The sequence below is a fragment of the Lates calcarifer genome, linkage group LG2 (assembly GCF_001640805.2).
Source record: "Lates calcarifer isolate ASB-BC8 linkage group LG2, TLL_Latcal_v3, whole genome shotgun sequence".
In the NCBI taxonomy this organism is placed as follows: Eukaryota; Metazoa; Chordata; class Actinopteri; family Centropomidae; genus Lates; species Lates calcarifer.
The window spans coordinates 6,868,587-6,884,036 of record NC_066834.1 but is presented as its reverse complement, the minus strand read 5'-3'; the positions used below and the strand labels follow the sequence as shown (position 1 = coordinate 6,884,036).

General features: G+C 39.7%; 2 protein-coding genes across 5 annotated transcripts in view; one reads left to right on the top strand and one right to left on the bottom strand.

Annotated features, from left to right (window-relative positions):
* Positions 1 to 4,993, bottom strand: part of homer2 (homer scaffold protein 2) — a 31,164-nt gene extending 26,171 nt beyond the window's left edge. The window contains exon 1 of one of the 3 annotated variants that reach the window (XM_018683639.2): positions 4,859 to 4,993. In XM_018683639.2, the coding sequence (XP_018539155.1) occupies positions 4,859 to 4,860 (2 nt within the window). In that variant the 5' untranslated portion in view covers positions 4,861 to 4,993. Of the gene's footprint in view, positions 1 to 4,165; positions 4,599 to 4,858 lie in introns of those variants that run through there. The other 2 variants (XM_018683637.2, XM_051074612.1) reach the window with 2 other exon arrangements.
* Positions 4,618 to 8,274, top strand: ramac (RNA guanine-7 methyltransferase activating subunit). Of its 2 annotated transcripts, none has more exons than XM_051074620.1 (3): positions 4,618 to 4,765; positions 5,493 to 5,664; positions 6,346 to 8,274. In XM_051074620.1, exons 2-3 carry the CDS (start codon positions 5,495 to 5,497, stop codon positions 6,611 to 6,613), a joined length of 438 nt encoding a protein of 145 aa, XP_050930577.1. In that variant the 5' UTR covers positions 4,618 to 4,765; positions 5,493 to 5,494; the 3' UTR covers positions 6,614 to 8,274. The 2 variants fall into 2 exon arrangements, with proteins under 2 accessions (XP_050930577.1, XP_018539156.1); XM_018683640.2 differs by lacking the exon at positions 4,618 to 4,765 and adding an exon at positions 5,042 to 5,193.
* The last annotated feature ends 7,176 nt before the right edge of the window (positions 8,275 to 15,450 follow it).

Genomic DNA, 15,450 nt, shown 5'->3' with positions numbered 1-15,450 from the left:
CACACTGCTCTTCTAATGATGTCAGGAGGTCAAAAAAGGGAGGGCAGATTTGCCTTCACATACTGTATCATGCAAAAGGTGGACTCTAGGATCCGTGCTGAGTCAGACAGTCTGATTCTGAAATGCTGTGTGGCATACATTAATGAATTTATTAATTATAAGAGAACAATGACAGTTCTACATCATACTTTATCTTCTTCTGACATTTACAAAAAAGCCGCATTTTGTCTCAGCTTAATTAAGGTTTCCAATGTCAGCATTATTCATCCATTAAAAGGTTAGTTAAAGGCATTTCTTCTTTATTAGATGATGGTAGATGGTATAATGCAAAGAGAAATAAATGTTGGATGGGAGGGATAAAATAAGCAAATCTTCAATACTACTACATTTTACCTCATTTGAAGTCTCCTGATGTCTTCTAATTTTACTGACCAGCATTTTATTACAGATTTTATTTTTTAAGTTTCTCCTAGATTTCTTAACAGAATCACTTATTTCTAAAAAGCTTGGGCTGAATAATCACCTGAAGTTAACAAAATGGGAGGTACTGTATCAAGGTGACTTGATATCATTGTTGAAAATATCCTATTTCATGAACAGTATTTTAAAGCAGATCAGCTTTATTAGCTTTACAACAAAATTCAACAGAAAGTCTTATTGACCAGTGTCAGATCAAAACCGCAGACACAAAAATCCCACACACTAACACAAACGCTATCAATCTCTTGTACTGACTTTATTAACACTGTTTACATTTCTCATGAGGGCCTGAGGACTGAAATTTTAATAATAAAGTGAGTGCAAGTGAGTCTTTTGGTAGTGAAATACATTACTTCAGCTATTTGATGTGTTTTTTGTTTTTCTTTTAATGTTAAATGGTTCAACAATTACCTGACCAACAATGAAATAAATCAACAACAGTTTTGAACCTATAGTAGTATTCTTATCATTGTTTGTTTCAAATTATTTCATTTCATAACTGTTTTAACTGACATTATTGAAGATGACCTTCATTATTACTTTCAGTGTTTTCGCAGTATACTGAAGCGTACCTCATGCCAGTGCAGCTCATTAAACCACAGAGAGCGACAGTATCCCATGCAACGAAGGCAACAGGCCAGACTCAAACCAGCAACCACAGCAGGACCTCCTCCACCACACTGAGGTGATAAGACGCAGAGCCCAACTTAATCTGAGAGCTCGGAGGAAAAGGGAGTGAGGAAGTCTCCACAGACGCTCAGCATGGCAGCAGATGGCCTCCTAGGCCTCAACCATCTGGTGAGGAGTCGTCCAATCCACCGTCAGTCTGTCCCCTTTCATTTACCCATGATTCTTTAACAGTGAGACCTGCTTCTACTCCCCCTACTACACCTCTACAACCATCCCCTACCAGCCTTCAGCCACAGCCAGACAACTCACACTCGGATTAGGCTTACAGTCCACTCTCCTGCCTGGGCAGCCAAGAGACCCACTGCCACGTCACATGTCACAGAGCCTAATCAATGAGTGTTAAGCCTTTAGCTGTCACTCAGTGGCCAGCCAGGAGATTATCATCTATCCATGTGTTAGGGCTGCTCCCAGCATGACGTACTTTAAATAGCAATATGCTGATTGCACTGCGGTCTCTGTGACCACTTATTCAGTAAGAAGGGTCTTTCGGGCAATCTGAGCTTTATTTTTGAGATGCAGTGCTTAAGCTGTGGAACTGTACTTAAAAATACAATTACCATCACTTTCTTTGCTACTGTTATCAGAATTTCATCAGCCTCTTTAAACTCGGCAATCTTGCTGCACATGTACAATGTCAGAAAATGGACTTATACATACAGTATCATGCTTTCTAAATTACGTGGAAATGATGTGACCAATAACAAATCTGTTAAGGTTAAGTGGGTACCGATAGATAACATGATCAAAGATCTGATAGGAAAAGCACAGAGGAAGACCGATACAAGGGGTGTTAATGTGTGTGTCTGTTGTGTGACATATAGTTAATCTATAACTCCATTTAGGAGCCAAGAGCTTCAGGGACAAAGCGACACATAAATCCTGCAGAAAAACACTACAAATGATCTATAGTTTCCACCACCAAGAAAACACACAAACACACACTCTTATCTATATTGACTGGTCACTTAGGGCAGGACACATTGCACCATTACCAAGTGTAATCAGGACGTAATATGTTGCACAATTAAGAATACGCATGAACTCAGACTTGATTTTTATTCTCGTCTGAGATGTTTTATACTGTTTGGGGATTTTGTTTTCTAAAATCTCTGAGAATTAACTAAAAAGAAAAAAATATTAATGACTAATTGTTATTTGTGGCCCTAACTGATAAGTCAATTGAGTTTGTTTAATTTCTTAAGCAAAAATGTTAAAAGTCAGCTGATTCCAGCTTCTCAAATGAAACTTTTGTTGGTTTTCTTGTCTTCTATGAGAGTAACTTTAATTCTTTTGGTTTTGGACTGCTGATCAGACAAAACAAGCTATTTAAGGACATCACCTTAAACTGATGACATGTGATGAGTTTTTTTCTGTACTTTTATGACATTTTAGATTTGATGATTAACCCATTCACAACTTGTTAATTCAGTGAGTGCTGAAGAAGTCATTTGAAATATTAACTAAAAAGTAACCATTGCCAATTTTATCTATTAACAACTGATCAAACCAGCAATATAAGTTACTGTTGGTTTTAGTGTGTCAAATGTGAATATTTGATGGTTTGATGTCAGTCTTCTAAATAATATGTCTGAAGTCTGAAAACTTGAGACCTGAGAACTTGTAATGGGGCAATTTTCATGAGGAAAATTAAATGACTCTGAAAACAATCATTAGTTACAGCCCTGAACATACCCTATCAGTTTATAACCCTGAACAATGGATTTTGAGAATGGCTGATTGGATTCATTTTCCTTACAGTCATTTGTTTCCACCATCTGAAAAGTATTCACCTGTCAGGTGATACTACAGGTTGGCACTGACTGAAACCAGGGAACTGGAAAAAGGAAACTTGTTGCCATGACTCTCTCTGTAGGTGTGACTTCCTCCCTTGAATTGAACTAGCTGCCATGCTGCAGCTGGTCTACTCGGCCAGTTTCGTGACACAACACTGGTGACTCCTCTCAGTTTCAAACCTGCTGAGCGAGTACGCCAAACTCTTGAGGAGTTGTCTTTACTGTAGAACTGGTTTCTTACACATTAAAGAAAACATGTCTGCCCAGGAAAAACATGCACTGTGGCACATTTCATTTACTTTCTGAGAGTTACTGCTGCTTATTATTCACCTCTTGCCTCATATTTGAGCATAAACCAAGATCTTAATGTCACAAATGCCAACATTCATAAAGTTACAGACACATACAGAAACAATTCAGAGACTGGTTAGATTCTGAAAGAAATAAATTACATTGAGCTGTTATTACAGCAATTTCTAAGTCAAATAAAAGCCAAACAAACAGGATAGAGAACTTAAGAAAGATAACTGAGCAATACATCTAGATGTGAAGGGAATTCATGATTGCATAACTGTAGCACTGAACCACAAAGTCAACCTTCACACCACAGCAGACCATGGAGGCAAAATAATATTCTGTACCCTGTAAACAACTGTGGGAGTACACCACTACCTCCAGCCCTGTGGACAACACACACACTAAAATACACACACTCCCAGAAGTACCATCTCTCCTTATCAGTGGGCAGTGTTGACTCTGACACCTCCATATCATGAGCCTCACAAAAACTACAGGCAAATAAGGAGGAAAGGAAGTATTCAAAAGGGAATCAGACGGATTCATTTGAAATTCTGCGCAAAAATAACACATAAATCCATGATTGGAAATATGGCATCAAGCATTATAACACATGACATCGGACTCTCATCTTAAAATTTCTCACATTGCCAAATAATCTGCTTACAACATAGTAAATGTGTGGTTTTCCTCAGCGCCCAACGCGTAGAAGGGAGCGCTGAGGGAACAGCGACAATTATAATCAAATTTATTCAGAGGCTTGACAGGTGAACTAGACTGTTGTAGAGGTATTTTTTTTCCTGTATTTTCACCACACACACATAGACACGCACCATTTCGGTCAGTGCAGGTGTCACGAGAGGCGCTCTGAAGGGCAGCGCTTTCTGGATTACTAGGCTACTCACCCCATTGCCGCGGACTTGAGGAACAACTCCTTTTTATATGTCGGTTTTATTTGCTGTGGGTTGAGAGGAAAACAATGTTTAGAAGCGCAGTCAAAGTCCACAGATGATTAGAGGTCCAAAGAGTTCGTTTCTCGTGTGCCAGCTTCGAACAAGTCCTCTGTGCTGCTGAGAGACAACTGAAATATGAGAGCACTTCTTCGTAAACTCGATTCACCGGGTTGTCAAGCTCAGTCTCACAGAACCCCGGTCATTTCAGGAAGTTTTTTCTCTTTGCTCGTTTGTTTTTCCTCTTCACACGCGCGACAGAATAAATCCCACTCCGGAATGGCTTCTTCCCCACTCTCCTCAAACAATCGGCGCTGATGAATTAAGTTAATGTTTGCATTTCCCTGCTTGCTCGCTGCGTAGAGTTTCTTCCTCCCCAACGGGATTGCGTTTCATATGAGGGGCGGCAGGAGCAGCAGCAGCAGCAGCGACACGGAGCGGCTTCCACCTGCTCACGCCTCTGCCAGAGCCACCCACTCTTTTTTTCCCCCTTTAAACCTGTGGTATCTGCGGTGGTGTCTGCGGTTTCAATCGAAGTTTGAAGCCCAAACTGAGGTCTGAAATCACGTATAATTCAAACCGTAGATAGAGTAGCATAACAAACGACCAACAAAGGTGATAGGTTTCTCTAAATTAAGGTGAACTTACATGTTTTAGGCTCCCAGCAGTTGGCACTCTCTCCTAAATTAAGTCAAATAACGGTTATGACAAATGTATGTATATATCTGCGCCACTCATTAGCGTCTTCAGCTCAAAATACGCTTCAGTAACTTGCCTTTTAAAGTCAACTGTTGTTTTCAATTAACATTAATTTGCTATCGACTGTTGGTCCTGTTTCTTAACTGGCATGAAAACAGCCGTCAATCAGTGGCAGGTGCGCGCGCTCCCGGAACTTTTCGAAAACACGTTCATATGTTCCCGGAGGAAGATTTTCAGCGACGCACTGGTGTTAGGATTTTGGACAAGTCTGTGCATGATTACAGGTAGTAATATGTTAAGAAACTTAACAATATATACCTCCTATGTGAGGGTGTTTTCAACGCGTTACCGTTAAAATGCTTTTAAATGTGATTTTTGAGTTGTTTTATGTCTTTGAATAACGCTAACTGGGTCCATATCAGCCCCGCTTTTATTGGTAGACATGAGGAAGTGTCTTGCGGCAGCTAAAACAAGACCAAACAGGATTAGCCGCCAGTAAACGAAATAAAACTTCAACATAACCTTGTTAGCGGCGTTGCAGTGACAACCAGTGCTTCTGCGACGTTTTCTTGTGTGATTACAGAAATGACCGAGAGCACGGAAAACCTGCAGAAGTACGAGGAGCTGTTTGCCCACAGATTCACGTCAGAGGACCATGAGTACCAGGAGTACTTGAACCGTCCAGCTGACCGCCCACCCATAGTCGAGGACTGGAGGGGTCGTGCGGGAGGAAACCAGAGAGGCAGGGATAACAGGTGATGTAACGTTAGGTCGCAAAGTTGGCAGAAACGGCTACAAAATAACCTGTATATTATATAGTCTTCATGGGTAGGGTTTGTACTGAACGGTCGCTAAAAGTCTGTCTATAATAACCATGTGATATACTAAATGTACTATACTGTAATCGTGGAGCAGTGTTTTATACACTGATGATATAGCAACACTGTCGTGTAGCTAGGGCTGCAACCAACAATAATTTTCAATATTGATCAATTTAACGATAATTCACTTAAACGCTTTGTCTGTAAAAATATCAAAAAATAGGGGATAACGTCCCTCACAGGTCAGAATCTAAGGTAAATTCTTCAATTGTCTTGTTTTGTCTAACCAATAGTCTAACCAAAACTATATATATGTAGTCTACAACAATATAAAAAAAAGTATAAACTGGAAATCATGATTTTGGAGAAACTGAAGTCAGATTTGCTTGAAATAAAGCACTACACATGTCAAGAAAACAGGCTTTTATTTGTTAAATAGTTAACATGCCCCTTTAAGGGACACAGGTTTAACTATTCTGACTTTACATTAACTTTAAGACTCAGGTTACAAAGTTTTATTATTATTACTTTTTTTTCTGTACGCAGTAATCTGGTTTCTATAATTGGGACAAGAGATAAGAGAAACCCAGTTAATTAATACCCATCTCTGTCTAGGTACCAGGACCGTCGTGGACGCGGAGGTCATGGGTGGGGAGGAGGCAGAGGCTGGGGAGGAGGCCAAGGCTGGAGAGGGGATCGTCGTGAGCAGCAACACTGGCATGACAGGGACAGGGACAGGGATAGGGATAGGGACAGGGACAGGGACAGGGACAGGGACCAGGACCGGCACTGGGGGCATGGAAGTGGATATCAGTCAGGTGCTCCAGGCTCCAACCAGGGATACAACTCCCATCATCAGAGACCATATTATGACCGATACTGATCTGTACTCTAATCTCTCAGGTGTTGTCTGTATTTATAGTATTCAGTCTTATAAATTTAATTTCAGTATCATATATTGCAGTGTACTGTTCATTCTTTTTTTCATTACCACAGTCTCATAAGCAAGAACTGGGCACTATATCAGTTTTTTAATATTGTGATGCACAGTTTAATTGTCTGAATTTAAAAAAGAAAATACTCTATTTTCCCAGAATGATCTCTGCCAAGTGGGAAAATTACAGTTTCTGTTTGATTTCCACTTACCTTTTTCTTACATTAACAGTCAATTTTCCCCAGTTTTGCTTCTTATTGCTCAGCCCGGTAATCATGCTACATTTTGGGGTACTGTTTGCTTTTCTATACTGGAATTGACATTGAAAACACAGAAAAAACATGAATTTCTCTTTAATATTTCAGATGTGTTAGTTGTATTTAACAACATTTGATTATCACATAACTGGGAAGAGTCACTGAGGAGTTGTTTTCGGTGCAGATAGTTTTGATATGATACTCTGATGAATTATACAGTACAGTATTGTTGCAAATGGTGAATTTGAATTTCCAGAGAAAATCTATTTGTAATGCAACTTGTTGTCAATAAACGTGTATTTTCTTAATAAGTGGCATCTGTGTTGTGAGGTATAGCTAAATGTAAATGTAAGACAATGTTATAGGCGTTTTATAGGGATACATTAATTTAAAACACAGGTCCAGTGTTGATATTATTAAGGGGTTTGGATGTCAGTCATGATGTGAGCAATTCACATTAAATACTGTTTCTTTGTTAATGTTGTTACAAAATTCATTGTTTTCTGCTCTCAGATTCATTCAGTTCTGCTAGGTTGCCAACTCAGGCTTTAGTGCCACAGCAATCCCTGGCTTTGTGTTACATTTTATAAAAAGGATTCCAATGATTTATGCTGTGAAAAGCTTCTGGAGTAGAGAGAGAGAGAGCACTGGTATGGGATCAGTATTGGTACACACCCTGTATTGAGGTATCAGAGTCGCAGAGAAAAAGTTGGATCAGAGTATTTTTAGCTTTTATTAGTTTGTTTACTGTAGTAGTTCCCAACCTGAGGGTTCCAAGATGATTAAAAGCATAAGGTAGAATGACGTTGTTAGTTTTAATTTGTTCTTTTTTCACCTTTTTGTGAAAAATTCTATATTCTTTTCCTCAGGTCACTAAAAATCCTTTCATCACGTCTAATGTTCACAGTGAAAACTAACTTGTGATGTGGGATTGCAAGACACTGATTTGTTTGAAGGAGTTATTAGCCTAAAGGTTAGAGACCACAGATTTATAAAGAGTATGTACAGGTCTTGAAGTTTTAAAATGTACTGCAGCTCAAAAAAGGCATGCAGCTATTAAAACTGGCTGAAAAAGCCCCAGCATTTTATTATTCCAGTCCTATGACCTAATGTAAAATATGTGGATTATAATTTTTTTAATTAATCAATCCATCCATCCATTTTGTGCTGCTTATCCAGATCATGTTTAAATATATTATTAGGAAATGTTAATACGCTGGGAAGAACTGACAAAAGTGTGATACAAATGTCAGTCAACTCAGGCGCTTGGTAAATAACGCTATGCTTTATTAACCCTACTGGTTTTCATTGATATCATTCATGCTGTGCTATTAAATTTCATTCTGTGTGTTATTTATCTCACCAGTCTTTTATTTTACAGTAATTATTTTATTTAGTGGCAAAGCTGCAAAAAGTGCCTCTTTATTCAGTGGTGCGCAATTTGTCAACATGTAGCTATCATGTTGCAAAGGTGTTTTTGGTGACAGTTCAGTTTTTCATTGGTTTCACTGGCTTTTATGGGCTTCAAATTATATTACAGTTAAATACATTAAAACTGGTTAGTCTGTCTTAGGTGATGATTTTTAGATTCCCATGCCAAGTGTTGAAGCGCCCCTCATTGGAAAGAATAACCTGGACATGTAATTTGAATTTTAGTCCACTGGGAGCTTATAATACCACCACTGCGATGGTATAATTTAAGGCAAAAGTAGTGATGACCCCAGTGGACCCTCTTGACCTCTTAAACTCTCATTTAAATATATTACATGCTTGAAATCAAGGATTTACTGAACCCACATTTCATCAGTTTCACTGTCTCACCCTTTAATCTCACTCTAATGGATGGCACATTAAACCAGCTGGCCTAAACAACTGTACTGTATGTGGATGGTAGTGCAGCATTCACTGAACATAAGAAGCCTAAGACCAATAGTTCACAGTGTGAAAAGCAACTGAAATATTTATGTGCATCATTAATGCATTATTGCTACATGCATCAGTGGCTATGGCATATGTAGCTCATTGCCTAAAGATGTCAGTGCTTGTGTATCTCAGACAATTCACAGCAGATCTTGTTTAAGTTACAAATGGTGACTTTGGACACACTGGCCCACTCCAGTGATCCACAGCACAGGCAGAAACACTCGGCATTGTTTTATCACTGCCTCACTGCCGCTTTGTGGTTTCTATTTATGGCCATGGTGAAGACGGGGTTAACAGGGCATCAGCAGTGCAATCAGCTGTGATGATAAGGGAGGGAGGGAGGAGGTTAGGGAGAAAGTGTGTGGGGGATGTGCTGAAACTGGCACTCAGCAGGGAAGGCTGCCATCACCACTGTAATCAGTTTAGATTAGAAAAACTTCACTCTAGAGAGCTGCGTCTTCTCAGAGTGGGGACGTAAAGCAAAGCAGGGATTTACTAGCAAAAACTGTTTTTTTTTTTAAATCAAAATTTAACTGTTGCACTTTAGTGGTATCAAAAACGATTAGTTAGAGAGATTAGTGTCTAGGAAATAAACAGGACTTAAAATTTTACAGTTAAATAGTTGAACAGTTTTGGAAATACGCTTATTCGCCTTTGAGGTAGATTAAAACTCTCATCTCTCTCATGTTTGTTAAATCTGAAGCTACAGCCAGCAGCTAGTTAGCTTCACTTAGCACACAGACTGTCAAAAGGCAGAAACAGCTGGCTCTGTCCAAAAGTAATAAAATGAGCATAAGAACACCTCCAAAGCTCACTAATTAACACGTTATATGTCAATTTGTACAAAAGTCAATATGTAAACACAATGCGCTGTGGTTTTATGGGGGCGTTTACATGTCAGATTATGTCTTGATCATAATTTCTTAACTTCCTGAAGTGAATAATTGTATTTCCCAAAATGCCAAGTTACACCTTAAAGCATCAGATATGGTCCTCTATGACTCTCTGTGTTGGCTTATCAGTCGATGTGTTGGTCCACAGCTTCGGTAAAGACAGAAATAACTCACCAACAAACTGCTTGGATGGCAAATTTATACAGACATTCATGGTCTGATGATTAAATAGGATGAATCCTAATGACTTTGATGATCTGCTGACTTCCTCGAGCGCCACCACGAGGTCCACATTTGTGGTTTTTAGTGAAATGCCTTGATGAATATTTTATACATGGACTGTCATGAAATTTGGTACATACATTCATGTCCCCTTCAGGATAAATTGTATACAATTGCTGAGTATAGCATCTGTTAAGTCTCTCTGTCTTGTCATTTTTATACTCAAAACCTGCTTTGAGTTTGTAGGCATGTAATTTGTATATAAATTTGTTCCCCAGCTCTGTTTTTGCTTAAATTTGACGTGGGCTATTGTGGAAACTCAACAGGGTTTTCTGTTCCCCAGCACTGCCATATGGCTTTAAATATAATAGGCCTGAGGGAACTTATGAAATGGGTTTGAAGTAAGGTGAGGGTTGTTATGTTTATATAGCTGTTCTGAAGCCTCCAATAGAAAAGAGCTGGATAATATTCAGGAAATATTTTTACTTAAAACAGGTCACCCGAACACAATAGGAGGGTTAATGTGTGTTAACAGAATACTTAGCTGTGGAACAAAGGATCCTGGAAACATAGATACGCTCCTGAACTTGGTACACAGCTAAAATTAGGGTTTCAGATGAAAACAGCTGTACTTTAGAGTGAGATACACTGACCTGATGATACACTGTCAGGAGCTAGACACTGTGTAAAGTTCACACAGCCACCAAGACTAATCCAGGGGTCAACATGTTAATCTGGTCCCCTGGCTGCCACAGAGCATTGAATTTCTCTTACTCATTCACTGCAGTCATGCTGTTAATGGACCATTTGGATTTCAGGGTGAGTACATATTTTTATTATCGCTACATTAAGAAAGAAGAAAAAAAAATCATCACAGCGTTGTTTTAGTTAAGGATTAATTCAGCTACTTACTGGAGTGGAGCTCATGAACCTTTTTTGCTGCCCCCTGTGATCAAATCCTTTGCTCATTACATTTCAATTAATAAGCTGCTAATGCACAGTGAGGCTTAGCCAGTTTAAGCAAAAGGAAAACAATGGAGAGAACCACAGTGAGGGACCAGTGAGAGTCCCCATCGGTCTAGTCTGCCAGGCTGTCAGGCTTCATGTGGCCTGTTTGTGACGATGCAATGTGACAGCAATGGAGACAGTGTGCTGGGGGCCATGTCCTTGATGATGAACTCATCCACTACAATCGTAACTCTAACCCACCCCCCCTCTGAGTGCATATACACATACACGTGTGTGCACAAAACACTACAACCTCCCCGCTAACACACACACACAGACACCACATTCCCCCAGCCCCTGCAGCACTCTGCGACCTACATCTGGTGTTAGAGAGTGCAGGGTCTAAGGTTGGCCCAGGCCAGCCAGCCCCCAGCAGACAGTGCAGAGTGTTCATGTAGCGTGTGACGTGTTTGAATGGCGGAGTACTCTTGCTATGCTCTCTCTGGTGAAATAAATGCCCCCAGCTTCGCTAGGTACATACAAATCTGTACACAATCGTGCCCTGTCACATGAACACACACGTGTAGATAGCAACCAAGCACTCATACATGCACTCAGACTTGAGGACAGAACCCAATAATTGCTGCTGCAGATCAGTTTTGATGCCATCGTGTCCCCTGCTCATCCAACTGCATGCTCTATAAGTTAATCATGAAGCCACTCAGGTCATCCATGTAAAGACAGTGGACTCTGCTGCTGAGGGGGAGCTTGTTAGCCTGATTATATCCGGTTTTATCTCCACTGAGACATAGAAGCAGGCATTAGGAAGTATTCAGATCTTTTCCATAGGTTAAAATATCTATACAACAATGTAAAAATACCAGATTATGAGTAAATGTCCTGGCTGAAAAACATAATTAAGTAAAAGTGCATTATCAGTAAAATATCAGTGGTATCACCAGTAAAATATTCTTAAAGTATCAGAAGTAAAGGTACTCACTCTGCAGAAAATTATTGCATGTGACTGACATTTTTACATATGACATTATTAGGTTGTTAACAGTGATGCATCAGTGTGTAACTCGCATTTTACTGCCATAGCTCTAATCTTGTGTTGTGTTGTTGTTTATAAGCTGGTCAATTTAGTATGGAAAGTAGGAACTAGAATCTAAAGCTGTAGCACAAATGCTCCTTCTGAATTGTTGTGGAGTAGAAGTATACATTTGAGAAAATTGAAGTACTCAAGTAAAATATAAAACTGTATCTTAGTACTGTACTTGAGTAAATATAATTCGCTTTTGCTTTGCACCACTGGGAATATTGCCACACAGAGCAGGGTTAAGAAATGATCTTTCAAAACTTGACTAGGATGTAGATGTCCAGAACCAAGAACTGGGTGAATATGGACTGAGCCATCCAAGACATTACACCCACTGTTCAGTCCATCTCTATAATCCACACCAATATTTTGTCCCGGGGACAGGCTGACATGTCATCTGAATTACACTCCACACACACTACACCCAGAATCTTCTCAGTGCAGAGGTGATGCTGGGTTGATGATGTGATGTTTGTCAAAAATGAAACACCTCAGTGATCTTTTTTTATGTTTTGTTTTGTTTTCAGGGGAGGGCCCTTCTTACATTCAACAGTGTATTACATGGAGATTTTGTTTCCTTTCTTCAGCCTGCTCTGTGCTTACTTCCTAAAAGGGTGCAATTAGACTTCAGGACGACGAGTGTCAACACCCTGCAGAGCACCTCACTGATCCAAATTTACATTTTTGAATATTAATGAAAGTCAGACTCAAAGGGCACAGGCATAGATTTTCTTTGAATTGAACACATGTTCCAAAATAGGTTAACACAAGGAATTTGGTTTGTTTTGCTGGTCATGCTGACTCCAAGCTTGCTAAATGAACCACCTGATTGTGCCTTTTATTATGTTATTGTGTCTGAATTCCTGCATATTGTCACATTAGACCTTTGTCAGGCATCATGCTCACAGTATGAAAAACCAAATCTTTCTACATTACTTACTTTATGATGTTACACTGTCATTACTTACTGATTCATTGTCATCTTATCACCCATCAGCAAAAAAAAGTCCTATAAAACCTTTGCTTTATATAGTGAGACAGGAAAACCACAGTGACCGTCCTCTGCTCTTTCCTCTTCTGAACTATAAAGTGAGAGAAGTTACAAATTAGCAGTTTCAGTTGACATGAACAAAGCTTAACACCCAGTGATTCACTGGCTTGGGGTGGTGGTGGGGTGGGGGGTTAGTAATGCTCACCACACAGTCCTATATATGTACTTGGTAATTAATTACCCAACTGTCTTACATCATTGGAATACAGGTTACATAACTCCCACCAGCTGGACAAGTAGGGACACACACACACACACACACACACACACACACACACACACACACACACACACACACACACACACTCTCTCTCCCTCACCCTGCAGGTTGATGTTGTTGTGAAGTGGTCTGGACACACACCCAGAGCTGGATCTCACACGAGAACATTCTGTATAAATGTTTTTAAGTGGATCACAGCCACAGACGATGTGTCATGATAACTCGGTGTACAGAATATTTAAATAAATGTAACAGCTAAGATTAATCACACTGACAAATTCTTAGCAGGATGACTGCTTGAAGCACAGTCTTGGACTAAAGCAGTTAAAGTAATCAGCCACATCCTCTAAAAGGATTCTACAAATGGCCCTGTGTGGTTTTAATCAATCGGACTGCACAAAGGAATATTGGAATAGGACTTAATGAAGCCTTTAATTGATTAAAATCTAGAAAGGGGAACTCCACTAACTTTACAGACCAAAGTCTGTTTAGAGGTCTTGGGAGTTCAAACATTGTTTTAAACCTTTTGTGGCTCCAGAGGAAGCTGCATGTAATCTTATAAATGATCTCAAGTGATTTTCACTTCCCCCAGTCACCTGCATTTCTGAGGAACTTTCCAGATCCTTCCCACCTTTCCACACTTCACCCTCACATATCAACACACCTGCCCTTCATTTCCCCCAATTTGACTTGTCATAGCTGGAAAAACACAGGTGAAACTGATTTTGTTAATGACGGCTCATTTCTATCAGGTGTGCCAGTAAGTCAGGACAGTGAGCCAGCATGCACATTACCAAGACCCTGAAACTAGCTCACCTGAATGGAATGCAATTATGTTTTACTGTCATTAATTACACCTGTGCTTTCCCTGCTATGACAAGCCAGAGGGGATGTGGTGAAAAAGGCCTATTTCTCCAGCTCTTTTCTAGATTGTTAGTGTTTCCTACTCATCATTGCACTCTAACTATTCTGCCTGACTGTGTCCAGTCCCTGCTTTTGCCTGCCTCAAACCTGTTTTGTGTTTTGACCTGCTGCCTGTCCCTGACCTGCCAATCTGCCTTGCCATAATGGACTTGTTCGCCCACTGTAACTCCTTTTATGTGGTTGAATTTAAACCTGTTCAACAACCCTTGCTTTCTACAAAAGTCACATGAATTTTGTGTGTCTGTAGTCAATGGTTTTGCAAAAGATATTGCATAAAACGTAAAACAAACTGTTAATGTAATAACCAACAATTGCCTTGTATTTGTTTATCTCATCACACTGTCACACACATGACAAACTTATTTATTGTCTGGAATGTGTAGGTTGTGCATAAATGTTCTAAATGTGTGTATTGTGAGAAAGTAATAAGCTCAGGCTTCAACCTGCACCTTTTCAATCATTGCTGTAATACATTTTCGACATTTACTCCAAATTTTATGGGCTGTTTAAGCAGCCAAGTGCATTACTGTTTTCAGATTACCTATAATTATCACATATATTATTTTACTGTAGTTTCCCTACTACACCAGTTGAGAACAAAACAAACGTTGGAGTCGTCACATTCCAAGCACTCGTCATAAAATAAATCACAAACAAATTGCTGAGAAACTCTCTTCTCAAAGCAACCATGATATGATGTTCAATAACAAGCTTGACCAGAAAAAATTGCCTTCACATGGAAATACATGAATGTAAGCTGTTCTCTGTTTTGCTCATGGCAGAGTAGGTTTGCTTGAGTACCACACCAACACTTCAGTCATGTACAGTCATATGTCATATGTTGTCAAAAACAACAGAGGCATAAATCCTCTCCCCTGCTGTCAGTGTTCAAGTGCAAGACTCAAACTGAGAAAACAGCCCATTCTGCTGCTATCTACCCACACACACACACTCACACACGCACACACGAAGAAAGACATAAAATCATAAATCAGTGCTGTGGATTTGTAAGCTAAGAGAGCCTCCACACGCTCAAGTTATTTCCCATAAGCTTCATATTTGCCTTTTTATCAGTGGAAACCTTCTTCCATCATCCTTGAAATACAAGGAGCTTGTTTTTATCGTCCCTTAAGACCTCAAAAGAGTTTTTACACAACACAGGTGAGAGCAGAGGACTGTTAGTGCTATTTGTCCTCTTGGTTTTTGAGCACTCTGTGTCTGGTGGGTGGTAAAAACCTGTCTCAAACTG